Raw genomic sequence first — 16700 nt, 5'->3', positions numbered from 1 at the left:
TTGGATTATCAGATAACTTTGTTTTGGTGGAGCACAACCCTTATGTTTTTTTGTTTTGGGAAGGAATTGTTCATTCATCTCTTGTGTTACAGTCTTTAATTTGTATCAATTAGGAAGACTGGGGCTTTTGTGCACAGGAAATTCTAACATTTAGTCATCCTGTTTTTCTAGGGATTTTTGTTAGCCCCTTTCTATAAGGTAATCTCTCCTCCAGAGCTTCAGAATTAAATTAGTTTGCCAGTAATTAGTAAATTAGTGGCCAAGTCTGCATTTCTCAGACCCACCCATTTGTCTTTCCCAGTTAAATATTATTTTACCACATTAGGACTGTTGGTGACCCTCTAGCCACGCACACCTGTGAAGCTTGACAGCAAATTATGGCATGGATAAACCAGTTGTGCTTTATATCATAAATGGAAAATTCTTAAACCAAACTTCTGGTCAAAATATAATGGAATCTCCCCATAAATAAAGTAGATTCAAGGAAGAAAACTGGGAAAGCTATTTCCACAATGTCTGCCTGCAAGGATTTCTTTTCCTCCCCTGTGAAGCATTAGGAAGAATCTGCCCTGCTCATTTTTGGGTCTCCCCTCCTGTTGTATTCCAGTATTGAATCATGTAGTGTAGGTAACTGTCTATCAGCAGTGTGATTTGTTTAAGCCTATTTTGAGTGTGTCATGGTGCATTGTTGATAGGAACGCAGATATAGCCCAGGGTAGTAAGCACAGAATTTCATCTAGATAATTGCAGCACCCGAATTCTTGCTTCTACTCTTACCTGGATGAGGAAAAACTTTGTTGGGCAGTGTTTGCAGATATAATAATAGCACCACACTAATTTGGCAGGTTATTCCAGAGAGTACAGTGAAGACTGTGCTAAAGGTCTAGATGCTGTTTACACCTTTGGATGCTGTTACTTGTTTATGGTATCCTCAAATGGATTGTGGTTTCTTAAGAAAAAGCTAGTAGAGCTGATAAAAATTGTTAAGACATTGCTGTGTGTGGGAGCTGCAGTATAAAAGCTGGCACGTAATTGCTTGTGGGTTTATGGCTTTTTAGGTGCCTGTGGTTCATGCTTGAAGTTTTAATGACAAAGAATGAGAACAATAGCCATGCCTTCATGAAAAAGATGGCAGAAAACATCAAGCTCACCCGAGATGCACAGTCTCCTGATGAGCCAAAGGCCAATGAAGTAAGAAATGCAATTCAGCTAAGTGTTAAGTGATGGGCTGAGGGTTTCACAAGCAGCTGATGAACAGGATTTGCAGGAAATCTGAAAGGGTCAGACATTTTTATGGTCTTTCAGAGGGAGTGTTAATTGTGAACATTGTCTGCGTGCTGCCAATCTCATTCTTTCAGAACTTTGCTGACCTTACACAGCATACAATGCCTAATGAAGTTAATAAAGAGAATTTATTAAATATTCCTGTTCCTGCCTGCCTGCCTTATTTTAATTCTCACTACCTGGTTTCCCAGCATAAATACAATCTACTGTGGGGGGAGGAAATATCATGTTACATGGCTGCTGTGAAACCTCTTGCTTTCAAGCAGAGTGATTTATGGTGGTTTGATTGAGCAAGAGCTTCTATTGTGCAGCACAGACATGTAAAGTATTGCTAGGGTTTTTTCATTAAATAGCATCATATGATAAGTAAAGACTTCTGTGTGTCTTCAAAGAGCCAACAGCATGGTTAATGATGTAACTACAAAACATATCCTTGGTGGTGGTGATTTTAACACGCAGATTAAACTTTGAGGAAGACTGCATTCTCTGTACACTGTAAACCCACACTTTTCTTCTTTCATTCAGAAACTTTACACAGTATGTGATGTAGCACTGTGTGTCATCAACAGCAAAAGTGCTTTGTGCAATGCAGATTCACCCAAGGACCCTGTATTGCCAACCAAGTTTTTTACACAACCTGAAAAGGTAAATATGTTCATTTCCTTTCCAAAGCAATAAGGAGACATCCTTTTGACTTTTGTGATTGAGAACTGGTTTACCTCCAGAACATAAGAATATGGGTGGGAAAAAGCATGTATTTTATCCTCAGCAAATAATTATGTTTTAACCTGAGCTGCATGCTGTGTTATCTGTGTTATGAATGTGTGCCAGAAATGTTTGTAACCGGGGGAGAGCTAATTAGAATAAACCTTGAGATGTTAGCACATACTACTGAATCATTTCATTAGTGTGTTGTGAGTGTATCTGAATAGATAGGATGCATGTATATTCTGACTGTGTATCTGCATTAGAATGCAAAGCAGAGGGAAAAAAGGGAGTGTTTTTATGATAACCATTGTGTGTTTGTATCTGTCAGTAGCCATTTGGCTATTTTGCTTGCTGTGCAAGTTGTTGCTCTTCTTGCTCAGAAATAGTCTCCATGAGCACAGCTCTGCTGTCAGCAATAGCACTGCTGCTCTTTAAGAGGCGTACTCCTCAGAAGTGGAATCAAAGTAATTCTCTGGACTAGACCTGATGTTCTGGTTGTGCTAAAGAATACAATTTTGAGTGTCATAAACTGTCAATTAACAGCCTGTCCAGAGCCTGTTTAAGCAAAACATAGTTTGCTTATTTAATTGTGAAATGGCATGTGGCACAGTCGGTAACAGGGACTTGGTGCCTGTGAGAGCTACCTGCATCCAGAGTCAGAGTTTTGGTCTGTGTAAACCATACTCAGGGTGACAGATGGAACAGCTTTCAAACTATTAGAGAAAACAGCACTGCTTCTCATGAACTTTGGACTTCCCATGGGAAAAAAAGATGCAAGTGAAGAAATAGGCAGGGCAGTTTTGTGTCATTTGAAATGATTCATGTCATTCAAGAAGAAAAAATGTTAAGCCCAACTTCAGGTATGACTCAGTATGAACGCCTTCAGTGATGCTCTCTACAAATTCTCCTCCAGCATGCTAGTCTGTCTTCTCTTTATTAGATGGATTCATTTGCCAGCAGGCTGCGTGGTGTGAAGTATCTGTAGCACTTCCTAGCAGTGTCTAACATGAGAAGGCAGTCTTGGATATAAAGAAATGTAACTGCAAGATTAAGAGATGAAACACAACCTGATTTCTGTTTTGTTCTTTTATGCAGGATTTCTGCAATGACAGGAATTACATTTCAGAAGAGACAAGGGTTGTTCTTTTGACAGGAAAGGTATTTTGACAAGTTGTTACTCTTCAAATGTTATTATTGGTTTGTTTTTTTTAACATATCCTGAACTGCTGTAGCTTAAAAAAAATATTTAAGAGCTTGTATGCAGTTATTTGGGACTCCTGTAATACCAAGTGTTTCAAGGGAGGCACACAACAGAAGAAAAAGGGGTCATAAAAGAAACAAAAGAAAATGTTGTTATACTTTTCATCATAAGCTGTCCTTTTTGGGGATTCTAAAACTCTACCTTTCCTAGGTTCTGGTTAAATTATATTGGAATGCTCTTTAGCTCAGAAAAAAAAATGGCTTTTCTTTCTGGAGCTTAGTGAAAGAACAGTGACCTGTAAAATATAAAACTCTTGAGAAGAAGAGTATAAATCGTGGGTTTAATATAAATGTAATGTGAATGTATTCATTTTCATGTTCTGTGTTCCATGAACTGTTACTGCATTAGATTCTAAAGCCTTCAGTTAGAGCAGGACTTTGTGATAATTGTTCATTGAAGGAGTAGAGACAAATGATCACTCTGTAAATAGCCCTATCATTTGAAATTGCTGCTTCTCTCAGTGACTTTTCATTTGAACAAAAAGTTTCCTCTGTCAGACCACTTCATTTGGCTGAGGTTTGCTCAGCTAGCAGAATCCTGCCTCTCCTTGCTTCCTGTTCACCCTGTGACACAAGCCTGGATGCTACTCAGTGAGCTGAGTTGTGTTAGGAAGAGTGGAGGCAGACAGATGACAACCTTCGTTAGCGGCAACCAATATCAGACTGGTGCTTTAAATAGCCTCAGAAGAAAGTATCTGTCTGCTGCTGTAATTGTTTCACCTTTGACAACACTGAAATGCAATGCATGAAGCATTTGAAGCAAGTTTTGTTGGCTGTGTAAACTTAGTGCATTTCCCTTTTGTAAGGCAGTCAGCAGTGCAGACTAAAGCTGTCTCTTCACTAGAAGAATCCTACTGGCAGAAAACAGGCTTCTGTCCTGCATTCTATTAAAACAGAGATTTGGGGCTGGGAGGAGGGATGTCCCATAGTATTATTTTAGGTGACTTTCAGTGCTCTGGGAAAACAATTTTCCTCTGCTGTAACATGTGCTGCTTCTCCTATCTGCTTCCATTCTGGAAAACACAGATGTTTAAGGATCCTCCACCGCCTCAGTTCCTCTTTGTCTCTTTTGCCAGAGGAACCAGTGCTGTGCAGAAACACTTTCTTATCTCTCTTAAACATTTTTCTGTCTCCTATTAGCTGTGCCAGATGCCTTCTACTTTTTTATAAAATGCTCAGTAAACTGAGCAAATAAAACCCTGCAAGAAAAATATGTTCAAGTAAATGGTGTGCAGTGTTAGCACTAGGATACTGCAGCTACTGGAAATGTGCTCAGTTAACAGGCCATTCCTTAGAGGTTGTTGCTTTTTTGGCTAACCTAATGTTTTCCAGTGTCTGTGGCATCTTTCTCTTGCCTGCTTCCTCAAAATTTACACACCACAGGAATGATTATTATTATTATTATTTTCTTATGGGAATGTCTTAATAAATGAACTTTGTCTCTCAGGGAATGTATGCCACATTCTCCATGTAATTTTACCAGTTAGGCTGCTTCTCCAGAGACAAAATAATAAACTTCCTGCTGCCTACCCAGCCTGGTCAACAGACACCAGCAAGATCTAAAACACCAGCACTGCATCAGAGAACCCCAGTGTTGAATACTTTTGAATACTTCTGTACCTGCTTTCTGTACTGTACAAGTGTGCACATTACCTACTCTTGTGATGAGCCTGTGTCAGCATAATGTTTTGGAAAGCCTTCCCCTGAGGTGCTTTGCTTTGCAAATATGAGATATTAGAATCATCGTAGAATGTCTCAAGTTGGAAGGGACTCATAAGAGTCATGAAGTCCCCCTTGCTGCTCCTCACAGGACTACCTAAAATTAAACCATACTTCAAAGAGTGTCATCCAGATACTCTTAGGACTTTTGTCACAGCCACTTCCCTGGGGAGCCCATTCCAGTGAGTGACAACCCTTTCAGATGAAGAACCTTTTCCTGATGTCCAATCTGAACTTGGCCTGATGCAGCTTCATACCATTTCCTCATGTCCTGTTGCTAGCCTGGGAAGTTAAAATCACCCATAAGGTCAAGGACAGTTGGTCTAGAGATCTCGCTTAATTCTTTGTAAGAGTAAGTATGGCTGGGTGGTCAGTAGTAGACTCCCACCACTTGCTTTTTTTCCTTTATCCTTACCCTGAGGCTCTTAACTGTGTTGGATCACGGGATCACAGAAACATTCATGTTGGAAAAGACCCTCAGGAGCATTAAGTCCAACTGATAAGCCTGCTCTACAAAGTTCACCTCTAAACCATATCCCCAAGCACCATATCTAAACGACCTTTAAACACATCCAGCTACATCCTTTCAAGTCCTCTAGTTAATCACCTAATATTCTGGCTTTCACTGAGACTTCTCCAGCTTCTATTCCTTCAAAGCATGAGAGAGAGCAAAGCAATTGATGAAGTGCAGGTAAATTAGGATAAATAAAAGTAGGTGAGCTTGTGGTTTTAAGTAATGATGAGATCTGTAGCTCTAAACTGATGGCATCATGATTGAGGCTGTTAATCCAGAGCAAGTTCTTTCAAACCCTCAAGGAAATGAATGTGTATCTGAAGTTCCCATTTTTGATTAAGATTCAAACGTTTTCTTGTAGCCCAAACCAACTGGTGTACTAGGTACAGTAAACAAACCACTGTCTGCAACTGGAAGGAGACCGTATATTAGAACTACAGGATCAGAGACTGGAAGCAACATCAGTGTGAACTCTGAGCTGAGCTCTTCTGCAGGAAACAGATCAAGGTACAGGAGTTTGACATTTCATTCATCAGTTCTTCATGTTCTTCCAGTGTGCTTGCATGTTTTGGGACAGGAGATGATGATGGGTGCTGTGTGTCTGTGTCTTTGAAGAATGTCTTTATCTTGTCCAGTTTAAAACAATGTAATAATTCTGTATAGGCAAAGCTTCCATCTTTGCTTTCTGTTTTGGAGTTTTGCTAGTGTACAAAAGTCAGTTTAAGAGTGGCCTGCCTGTGATTACAAACAAACCAGCAGGAGAGGCACTGCACTGTCTGAAATTTTGCTGATTAATATTCAGAACATAGAAGACACCAGCCAGAATGAACACTTAAAAGTTCCCTAAATATTCAATACCTAAAAAGATTTTGCAACTCACACATTTTGGATGTTTAAATGAGCATTAATCCTGGTTGCTAACAAGAGGGAAAAAAACCAACATTCTTGGTGTGGATTAAAGATTCTGGCATCTTGAAAATGAAGAACATTTTAAAAGGATCTTGCTGAAGAGGACCAGGATCTCTGTGGAAAGATGCAAGATGTGATTGCAAGATGCACTCTTTCTTCTAGTAAGGGTTATTTTTAAGTTGATCTACAGGGTGATCTTTTTAATTTGCCATAAATCTGGAGGAACAGCTGACACTCTGGAGTTTTAAGATTTATATGTCCTGGAATTGATGAGCAGAGTTAAAGAAGGCAGAAAAAGCCAGCTGTGGGTGGTACATTTCATAAGGCCAAAGGGCCTCACTTGCAGAATTTGTTCTGTAAGTGTGCATGATGTATGCTGTATCAGTCTTGATTACTCTGTTAAATGTTTTGTTTTCTAAAGCTGCTTTCTGTTTGTGTAAATGAACCTGAAGTTAGAGCCTTTTTTTTTCCCCCCCACACTACATTTGCCAGTATCAACTTTTTCTATCTGGAAAAAGAAAAATGGCCTGGTGTAGAGCATTGATCTGAAGTTTGCAATAATAATTAGTATGGCATTGTGTCTGTGATAAGGGCTTTGGCTCAGTGACCAGCCAATCTCTTTCAGTTCTGGGAAAGAAAATGTAAGTGGTGAACTCAGGCAAATTCAGCTCTTTTTAAACTAATGTAGCCTGTCTGCAGTCATTTTAATTTTTTTTGGGGGGGGGGGGCTTTTTTGAAGTAACTGCAAACATTTTTCCTTCTTTTGGTCTGTATATTTTGGGTTCATTTTGTCTTCAATTATGCCACCAGGGAACAAAGTGCGGATATATCAGAAACTGGGGTCAGTGAAAATGATGAAAATCCTGTGAGGATTATTTCAGTCACACCAGCAAAGACAGAACCTGTGAAAAACAAGGTATGTCTGGGGATGGATTGGATCTCTGTAATGAGCCAGGCATTGGGGGTTTAGTCAATGCACATTACTGCAGGTGGTCTCTGAGGAAGTGGTGATGTCTGATTCCATTTCATGTAGTTACATCTCCTTTCCTAGCCCAGTAGAAGACCTCTTATTTTTAAAAATCCTCTTTATTTTTATGCAGAGTGATTAATAGAACTCATATCCTCAAAAATAGCATAGGCAGATTGGGAGACATTTCCTCCTTTGTCTTAAAATTCCAAGATTCCCACCTTTTTCCCTGTGTTTTCCATCAAGGCTGGGTCTCAGAGTGAAGGTTGGCACCTAGAGCTGCAACTGAAGATACTGGCAGGAAAATTTCAAGTGGTCTTTGGGCATGAAATAAACATCTAACTTTTGAATTGTGTCACAACTAAAATATTATACCATCTTTGAGGATTTTTATTGCTTGCCCTCCTTCCATTAGAGGGAGGTGATCTTGCCTAAAGCAGATTTAACTTACAAAACATGAAGTTTAATAAAGGTAAATGGGAAGCTCTGCAGCTGGGATGGATTAAACTCAAGTAGTGATACAGCACACTGGGATCTCCCTGGATGGGTTGTAAGCTGTTTAAGAAGATCCTAGGGGACCGTGGCAGCAGACAGTGAAAAGGAGCATGGGTCAACAGCATGCCTAGAATAGAATAGAATAGAATAGAATAGAATAGAATAGACCAGACCAGACCAGACCAGACTGGAAGAGACCTTCAAGATCATCATGTCCAACCTATCATCCAACACCACCTAATCAACTAACCCATGCAACCAAGCACCCTATCAAGTCTCCTCCTGAACACCTCCAGTGACGGTGACTCCACCACCTCCTCGGACAGCCCACTCCAATGGGCAGTCACTCTCTGTGTAAAACTTCCTCCTAACCTCCAGCCTAAACCTCCCCTGGCACAGCCTGAGACTGTGTCCTCTTGTTCTGGTGCTGGCTGCCTGGGAGAAGAGACCAACCTCTGCCTGTCTACAACCCCCCTTCAGGTAGTTGTAGACAGCAATAAGGTCACCCCTGAGTCTCCTCTTCTCCAGGCTAAGCAGCCCCAGCTCCCTCAGCCTCTCCTCATAGAGCTTGTGTTCCAAGCCCCTCACCAACTTTGTTGCCCTTCTCTGGACATGCTCCAGCAAGTCAACATCCTTCCTAAACTGAGGAGCCCAGAACTGGACACAGTACTTGGTAGCAGTGAGGGCAAGCTGTGTCCTGGGCTGCATCAGCAGATTGAGGGATGTGATTATTCCAGCCTATTTGACATTCCTTAGGCCACACCTAGGCTCTCCTCAGTTCAACACAGATGTTGAAAGACTGGAGAGTTTTGCATACTAAGATGATTAAAGGCTTGGAGTTGTCATATGAAGGAAGGTTGAGTTTGTTCACCTCGGGGAGGGGGGGTGGGTGGATCTAATATTTTTCAATACCTAAAAGGTATTTATGGAGGGAAGATTGAAGTACTCTCTTCTCAAGGCTGTATGGTGACAGGACAAAGGGCTACAGGCAGAGGTTGCTTCAGGGGATATTCCATCTGGATGCAAGAAGGAAAAAAGGAAAAGCAAAACAAGGAAATGTACTTTGTGAGGAAGATATAGAATAGAATAGACCAGACCAGGTTGGAAGAGAGCTTCAAGATCATTGCGTCCAACCTATCATCCAACACCACCCAACCAACTAAACCATGCAACCAAGCACCCTGTCAGGTCTGTTCCTGAACACCTCCAGCGATGGCAACTCCACCACCTCCCCAGGCAGCCCATTCCAATTGAACACTAGAATAGGTTGTCCAGAAAAGTGGTGGAATGTCAGGGCTCACAGCTTGGCTTTCAACAGAAAGTTTGACCAGATGATGTCCACAGCTCACTTCCAGTCTAGCTAATTCTGTGACTCTAAAATCAAAACAGGTTACTGTGATAATGTAGGGAGGCATGGGTCGTTCATGCTGCACACATTTGGAGAAGTTACTTACCTGCTCAGTCTCTTTTTGATTAGATGAAATGAGAGTAACAAGCAGGTGTTCTGGATTTGTAGCATCACAGAGAGGAGGTAATTTTTTCTTCTTTTTTTTTTAAATGACATCCACATGATTCTCCCAAAAGTGAGCTAATGAGGAACATGCAACATGTGGTTCTTTCCCCCCCCCCCCGCTCTTTTCCCCCAAAATAGGTTCTTCTGAAAAGCTTGAGAAATTGGGCAAAGCATTTATGAAATAAACCTGCAGAAATGCTTTCTAGGCTCTTCAAACCTGGCTTTAGTAAAGTTCTTATGAACAGCAGTTGGAAATAGAATAGAATAGAACTAACTAGGTTGGAAGAGACCTTTAAGATCGAGTCCAACCTATCATCCAACACTAATCAACTAAATCATGGCACCAAGCACCCCATCCAGTCTCTTCCTAAACACCTCCAGTGATGGTGACTCCACCACTTCCCTGGGCAGCACATTCCAAGGGCCAACAACTCGTTCTGTGAAGAACTTCTTCCTAACATCCAGCCTAAACCTCCCCTGGTGCAGCTTGAGACTGTGTCCTCTTGTTCTGGTGCTGGTTTTCTGGGAGAAGAGACCAACCCCCACCTGTCCACAACCTCCCTTCAGGTAGCTGTAGAGAGCAATAAGGTCTTCCTTGAGCCTCCTCTTCTCCAGGCTAAGCAACCCCAGCTCCCTCAGCCTCTCCTCACAGGGCTGTGCTCCAAACCCCTCCCCAGCTTTGTTGCCCTTCTCTGGACACATTTCAGCAACTCAGCATCCTTCCTAAACTGAGGGGCCCAGAACTGGACACAGGACTGAAGGTGTGGCCTAACCAGTACAGGGGCACAATGACCTCCCTGCTCCTGCTGGCCACCCAGTTCCTGATCCAGGCCAGGATGCCATTGGCCTTCTTGGCCACTTGGGCACACTGCTGGCTCATGTTCAGCCTCCTATCAATCAGTACCCCCAGGTCCCTCTCTGCCTGGCCGCTCTCCAGCCACTCTGACCCCAGCCTCTAGCACTGCATGGGGTTGTTGTGGCCAGTGTGTAGAACCCAGCACTTAGATGTGTTAAATCTCATTGGACTCTGCCCATCTGTTCAGCCTGTCAAGGTCCCTCTGCAGAGCTCTCCTACCCTCTTAACAGATCAACTCCTGCCCCCAGCGTGGTGTCATCGGCAAATTTACTGATGATGGACTCGATGCCCTCATACAGGTCATCGATAAAGATATTAAAGAGGATGGGGCCCAGCACTGATCCTTGGGGCACACCACTAGTGACTGGCTGCCAGCTGGACGTGGCACCATTCACCACCACTCTCTGGGCTCTGCCCTCTAGCCAGTTCCTAACCTAGCACAGAGTGCTGCTGTCCAAGCCATGAACTGACAGCTTTGCCAGGAGTTTGCTGTGGGGGATGGTGTCAAAGGCCTTGCTGAGGTCCAGGTAGACTACATCTACAGGCCTCCCCACATCCACCATGCAGTCACCATGCAGAGATCAGGTTGGTCAGGCAGGACCTGCCCTTCCTGAATCCATGCTGGCTGGGCCTGATCCCTTGGCCATCCTCTAAGTGCTGTGTGATTGCACTCAGGATGACCTGTTCCATGATCTTGCCTGGCACTGAGGTCAGGCTGACAGGCCTGTAATTCCCTGGCTCATCCAACCGGCCCTTCTTGTGGATGGGCATCACGTTGGTCAGCTTCCAGTCCTCTGGGACCTCACCAGTGAGCCAGGACTGCTGGAAAATGATGGAGAGAGGCTTGGCAGCTCATCTGCCAGCTCTCAGCACCCTAGGATGGATCCCATCTGGTCCCATGGACTTGTGGGGATCCAAGTGTCTAAGGAGATCTCTAACTACTTCCTCCTGGATCACAGGGGAACTGTACTGCTCCCTGCCTCCATCTGCCAGCTCAGGAGGCCAGCTGTCTGGAAGACAATCTGTCCTGCTATGAAAATTTGAGGCAAAGAAGGTGGGGAAAAAAATAAAAGTCTGCTGTGAAGCTGTTAGAACAGTAATAAAGATTACAGAGACTGCCTGACTTATTTAAACATTTAAGAACTAATAGCAGAATATTTAACAACAGAAGTCCTTGGTTCAGACACAGCACTTCAGTGAGAAGCCTTAATTGGTTTGCTGGAAATTGCCAAGTCATCCCAGCCATACTTCTTCAGGATCCTTTTCTCTGCCTTTCCCTCCTAATAGTTTCAGAAGCCAGTGTTGAAATGAAGGTCTAGGATCCAGTTGCTTCCTCTTTGTTTCTGTATGAGTGCTTTTCTGTGTGGAGACCTACATTGCCACCACTCTTGCTGTTTCACAGAGTAAGAAATGAAATTTCATCATGAAAAGGAAACATTCAATTTATTCCCCTTGATTACTATGTTCAGTATTGAGAAGGACATGCATGTAGGCCATACCTGTTCAGATATAACAAAGAATTAACAGAAAGCAAGTTTCATTGGTAACTAGAGCTTACCCCCCCTAATTCCCTGCAAGCCTTGGGGGGTTTATTTTCCCCTTCTGCTGGCATTTAGGACTCTGATGAAGGTTGGTCTCAAAATGTGCACATATTGAAGTCCATAGCATTTCCTCTTGCTCCCCAGCGCTCTCCTGTCAGTTGGCAAAGAGGAGATGGTCCAGAAGAACCATCATGGGAGGAGCAGAGAACTTACTGTAATCTCACTTTCAAGCAACTAAAAGCTACACTGGGTGCAAATACTAACATTAAACACAGTACAGGAAAACTTTCTGCAAGGTTAATGCCCAAAATGCCATTTGGTAAAATGGTTCAAGAGCTTGTGATGGGTTTTTCCAAGAGCACTGTAGTGCTTGGTAAACTCACCATTTCAGTTGGAGGGAGCTGAGTTTTGAGTTTGCCTTTGGGAATCTGTTGGGGTTGGTTGGTTTGGTTTGTTCCTTCATATTCATGATTATTGTATTACTATTATTTTCTAGGAGATAAATTCTGATCAGGCCACACAAGGAAACAGCACTGAACGTGGGAAGAAAAGAACAGCAACAGCATCTGGGACAGAGAATATTCATCAGAAAACAGAAGAAAAAAGTGTAGATGAAACAGGACCATCACTCGCAGCAAAAACCAGGAGAGGGCGTCCAGCCAAGCCTGAACCTCAGGGTACCACTGCAAAAAATGAGGAGACAAACAAACCACCTGTCAGGGGAAGAAAAAGGGCAGCAGTCAGTCAAGAAAGTCCAGGGAGTTTAGAGGCAGGTAATGCCAAAGCACCAAAACAGCAAGACACAGCAAAAAAGCCAGCAGCAGCACAGAGACAAATCGATCTACAAAGGTAAAAATCAATACCTAGTAAGATAATCTGGGTGGGGAGGGCCCTTCCTCTCTCAGGAGAGACCCTGGATTTGCATTTGTAACGCATCTAGCATAGTTACAGGGCACAGCATAACCACCACGATTTATTCACACCATGGTCAAACGTGTAGTGTGCCATGTCCTATTTTTCCAGGGTAATTGGAATTAGAGGAATGAATTTATTTGGTCAGAACAGGACAGCCTAACCTGTTCTCACCAAATTGCACTTTTTTTTGCCTGTTGCATCCTGGTTCCCCTTGTGAAAGAACTAAGGGCTGAGGGTAATTACAGTCCATGGGAATTCAGGTGCTCTGCTTTACTGGTAACAAAAGCTTGCAAACTGACCCTCTTTAATGAACAGATCAAACTGGGATTCTCACTGTCATTGTTTTCTGATAGTTTGGGGCAGTGCTTGTTTAATATTAACAATAATAAACTTGTCCTAGTAACAAGACAAGAAGAAATGGCCTCAGCTTGTGCCAGGGGAGGTTTAGGTTGGATATCAGAAGAAAATTCCTCACTGTAAAAGTGCTCAAACACTGCAGCAGGCTCCCCAGGGAGGTGGTTGAATCGCAGTCCCTGGAGGTGTTTGCAGAGCTGCTGAGAGCCATGGTTTAGCACCATGGTTTACTTAGAGAATGGTTGGACTTGATAGACCTTTAAGGTCTTTTCCAACCCAAACTATTCTATGACTCTACTCTGGATATATTCAGTAAATCAGCAGCAGAATTCAGAACTGTGTAAACAGCAAAACAGTTCTTGGATGAGAATTAATTGTTCATTTTGACTTCCAGCGTAAACAAACCACAAATGCACAACCAACCACCCAGAGAAATTTGTTCAGCTACCTCTGATACAATCATAATTTTAAGGCAAAAGTGTCCAAAGCTGTAGAGCAGTAAGACAAGGAGAGCAAAACAATGTGCTGGAAGAAATCACAGGTGGATGGGAAGGAAGAAAGACTCAGTGGAATGGTTTCTCTTTAGAGATTTTGTGAGTTGAATATCTTGCAGAGAACCTTGCTCAGAAAGAATTACCTTTGCCTCTCTCAGCAGGGTTCAGACACTGGTAAATTGCTCAGTCTTTCAAAGAGAGTTAAATATTTGTGTGCTGCCTTGTGGTGCTTGTTTTATACATCATATTTCTTGAAGCCTTCGTAACGAAGTGCACTATCCACAGCCTTTAATAAGCCACCTCTGTCAGACAGCTTTAAAATATGTAACACTTCAGTGTTGGAAAAAAAAACAAACCAAAACATTGTTAACATTTTTCAGAAGCCAGGTGCTTGGAAGTGATGGAGATTCACTGTTGGAGATAGACTCGAGTCCAGAATACTCCCAAAATGCCATGGATCTTTTTAAGGCCTGTGGGAGCAGCCAGGAAGATGCTGAGGATACAGAGATAGCAGAGGGAGGCTTCCTTAAGGTGTAGCAGGCATCTTACGTAGGACAATTCTGTGCTATTTATTGTAGCTTATACAGTAAGGAATCAAATAGATTTGTCTGTCTGCTAGAGAAATGTCCATAAAATAGCTGTGTCTGATAGGTTTGTTTGAGTTTTTCTTTGGTTTTTAAGTCAACATTGTACAATTTACTGTAAATACTTGGAAAACTTTTCTAGTAGTGCTTGTCCTTAAGAAAAGCAGGCACTGGGTAATTCAGTGCAGTTGTATACAGCAAGTTACCATCCTTACAGGACCTGTTTCTAGTGCATATTGAAAATTCTGCTTGAGTTGAAAACACTCAGTTACGGAATTAGTAGTAGTAGTATTGCTATTAGTAGTAGTAATATTATGATGATAATAGTGTTAATTATTTTATTACTACTCTTGCTATTAATACTAGTAATATTATTATAATCTTTATTTTCAAGTACTTTAGTGCCCCTATTGCCGCTGCTGCTGCCAGTTTGCCCCTATTGCTGCTGCCAGTTGCCCCTATTGCTGCTGCTGCTGCCAGTTGCCCCTATTGCTACTGCCACCGCTGCCAGTTGCCCCTATTGCTGCTGCCGCTAGTTGCCGCCAGTTGCCCCTATTGCTGCTGCCGCTAGTTGCCGCCAGTTGCCCCTATTGCTGCTGCTGCCAGTTGCCCCTATTGCTGCTGCCGCTAGTTTCCGCCAGTTGCCCCTATTGCTGCTGCTAGTTTCCGCCAGTTGCCCCTATTGCTGCTGCTGCCAGTTGCCCCTATTGCTGCTGCCGCTAGTTGCCGCCAGTTGCCCCTACTGCTGCCGCTAGTTGCCGCCAGTTGCCCCTATTGCTGCTGCCGCTAGTTGCCGCCAGTTGCCCCTATTGCTGCCGCTAGTTGCCACCAGTTGCCCCTATTGCTGCTGCCGCCAGTTGCCCCTATTGCTGCTACTGCTGCTAGTTGCCGCCAGTTGCCCCTATTGCTGCTGCCGCTAGTTGCCGCCAGTTGCCCCTATTGCTGCTGCCGCTAGTTGCCTCCAGTTGCCCCTATTGCTGCTACTGCTGCTAGTTGCCACCAGTTGCCCCTATTGCTGCTGCCGCTAGTTGCCGCCTGTTGCCCCTATTGCTGCTGCCGCTGGTTGCCCCTATTGCTGCTGCTGCTGCCAGTTGCCCCATTGCTGCTGCCGCTAGTTGCCCCTATTGCTGCTGCTACTGCCGCTGCCAGTTGCTCCTATTGCTGCTGCCGCTAGTTGCCCCTATTGCTGCCACTGCCGCCAGTTGCCCCTATTGCTGCTATTATAGTGATACCTATTTTTAATTACTTCATTATTATTGAACTTCTGTATTTCCAAGTTTATTAGAGCATTGTGCTGAACAATAAGGAAACTGAGTTCTATTCTATTTAATCATGTAATTGTTGAGAAGGTGCAAACTGGCCTGGGAAGAATCAGTCTAAATAGAGTCTAACAGCTAAAATGTAACTGGTAGAGGTAGGATTTTGATTGAGAAGCAATTGTCATTTCCATGTCCTTCCAATTAACTTCTATTTCCTTTGTTTTGTTTTGTTTTGTTTTTTTCCCCTTCCCAAAACAAGGTAAAAAGAAAACTTGCTCGAAAAGGGAGGAAATGAAGGCCAAAATTAAAGGCATGCTCCAAGCTTCTGCAAAAACTAGGATTCAGAAATTTCCTGTACAGGAACTGAAATTACTTCAAAACACACAGCTTTCAGCTCTGAAACCAGAAGGAAAACCGTAACGCTTCCCTTTCACGTGAAATTAATCCTTCTCAAAATGGAAATGTAAAGCAGAAACTCTTGAGAAAGAGGCTAAAAGCATCTGTACTTATTTTCCCCAGAGACTTTTTTTATGAAAAGTCAATAATTAAGCAAATTGCTTAACACTTGGTTCCAGTTCCTGCATTCTGGAGTTTAAAAAAAAAGTGTATTTACACCATTAATTTTTTTCATGCTGCATTTTGAGTTGTTTTGGGTTTGGTTGGTTGTTTGTTTTTTTGCTGTCGGTTTGTTGATTTTTCGTTCCGTTTGGGTTTTCGTTGCGTTTGAAAGAAAAGCCAGAGGAGGTCCTTACACTGACACTGAAAAAATTCACGATCCTAGAGCCAGGTGAATTCCCATGTTTCATAGGAGGAAAAAAAACAAGGATAAAGTAGAAGTCTACTGAACGAATTTTAAACGAGACTAGAGGTTAAAAAAAGAAAAAGACAAAAAAAAAGACAAAAAGCAACAAAATCACCAAAAAAAGAAGTTGGTTTTTATTTTGCTTTCCTTTCGGGAGACTGTTTTATGTATAATTCTTTCTGCCTGCCTACTTTTCTGCAAAGATAAAGATGTACAGATTCCAGTTCCCTGCTATGAAAAGTCATGTGGTGGCAATTTTATAAATGTTGCTTTCTGATTTTTATCAGAGTGGGAAAGTAAATCACTTAAAAATTATTATGGATTTGCAAGTAGACATTTCATTTGGGTTTGGTTAGCTCTTTCGTTGGGGGGGGTTTATTTTTGGGGGGGAGGGAAGGGGAGGAGGGGTGGGTGGGTGTTGGGTTTTCCTTCTTTTTTTTCCTCCTTTTTTCCCTTTTTCTTTTTTTCTTTTTTCTTCTTTTTTTTCTTCTTTTTTTTTTAATTTTCTTTTTTTTCTTCTTTTATT

General features: G+C 42.5%; 1 protein-coding gene across 2 annotated transcripts in view; it reads left to right on the top strand.

Annotated features, from left to right (window-relative positions):
* Nucleotides 1–16490, top strand: part of PDS5A (PDS5 cohesin associated factor A) — a 92961-nt gene extending 76471 nt beyond the window's left edge. Inside the window, exons 27-34 of one of the 2 annotated variants that reach the window (XM_068137585.1) lie at nt 1059–1191; nt 1810–1929; nt 3088–3150; nt 5847–5992; nt 7205–7310; nt 12263–12615; nt 13910–14060; nt 15632–16490. In XM_068137585.1, the coding sequence (XP_067993686.1) occupies nt 1059–1191; nt 1810–1929; nt 3088–3150; nt 5847–5992; nt 7205–7310; nt 12263–12615; nt 13910–14060; nt 15632–15667 (1108 nt within the window). In that variant the 3' untranslated portion in view covers nt 15668–16490. The remainder of the gene's footprint in view (nt 1–1058; nt 1192–1809; nt 1930–3087; nt 3151–5846; nt 5993–7204; nt 7311–12262; nt 12616–13909; nt 14061–15631) is intronic. The other variant, XM_068137586.1, reaches the window with a different exon arrangement.
* The last annotated feature ends 210 nt before the right edge of the window (nt 16491–16700 follow it).

The sequence above is a fragment of the Melanerpes formicivorus genome, unplaced genomic scaffold (assembly GCF_026170545.1).
Source record: "Melanerpes formicivorus ecotype bairdi unplaced genomic scaffold, bMelFor1.0.p_v2 SCAF_4, whole genome shotgun sequence".
In the NCBI taxonomy this organism is placed as follows: Eukaryota; Metazoa; Chordata; class Aves; order Piciformes; family Picidae; genus Melanerpes; species Melanerpes formicivorus.
The sequence above is the reverse complement of the archived record's forward strand: the minus strand, read 5'-3'. Positions and strand labels throughout refer to the sequence as shown.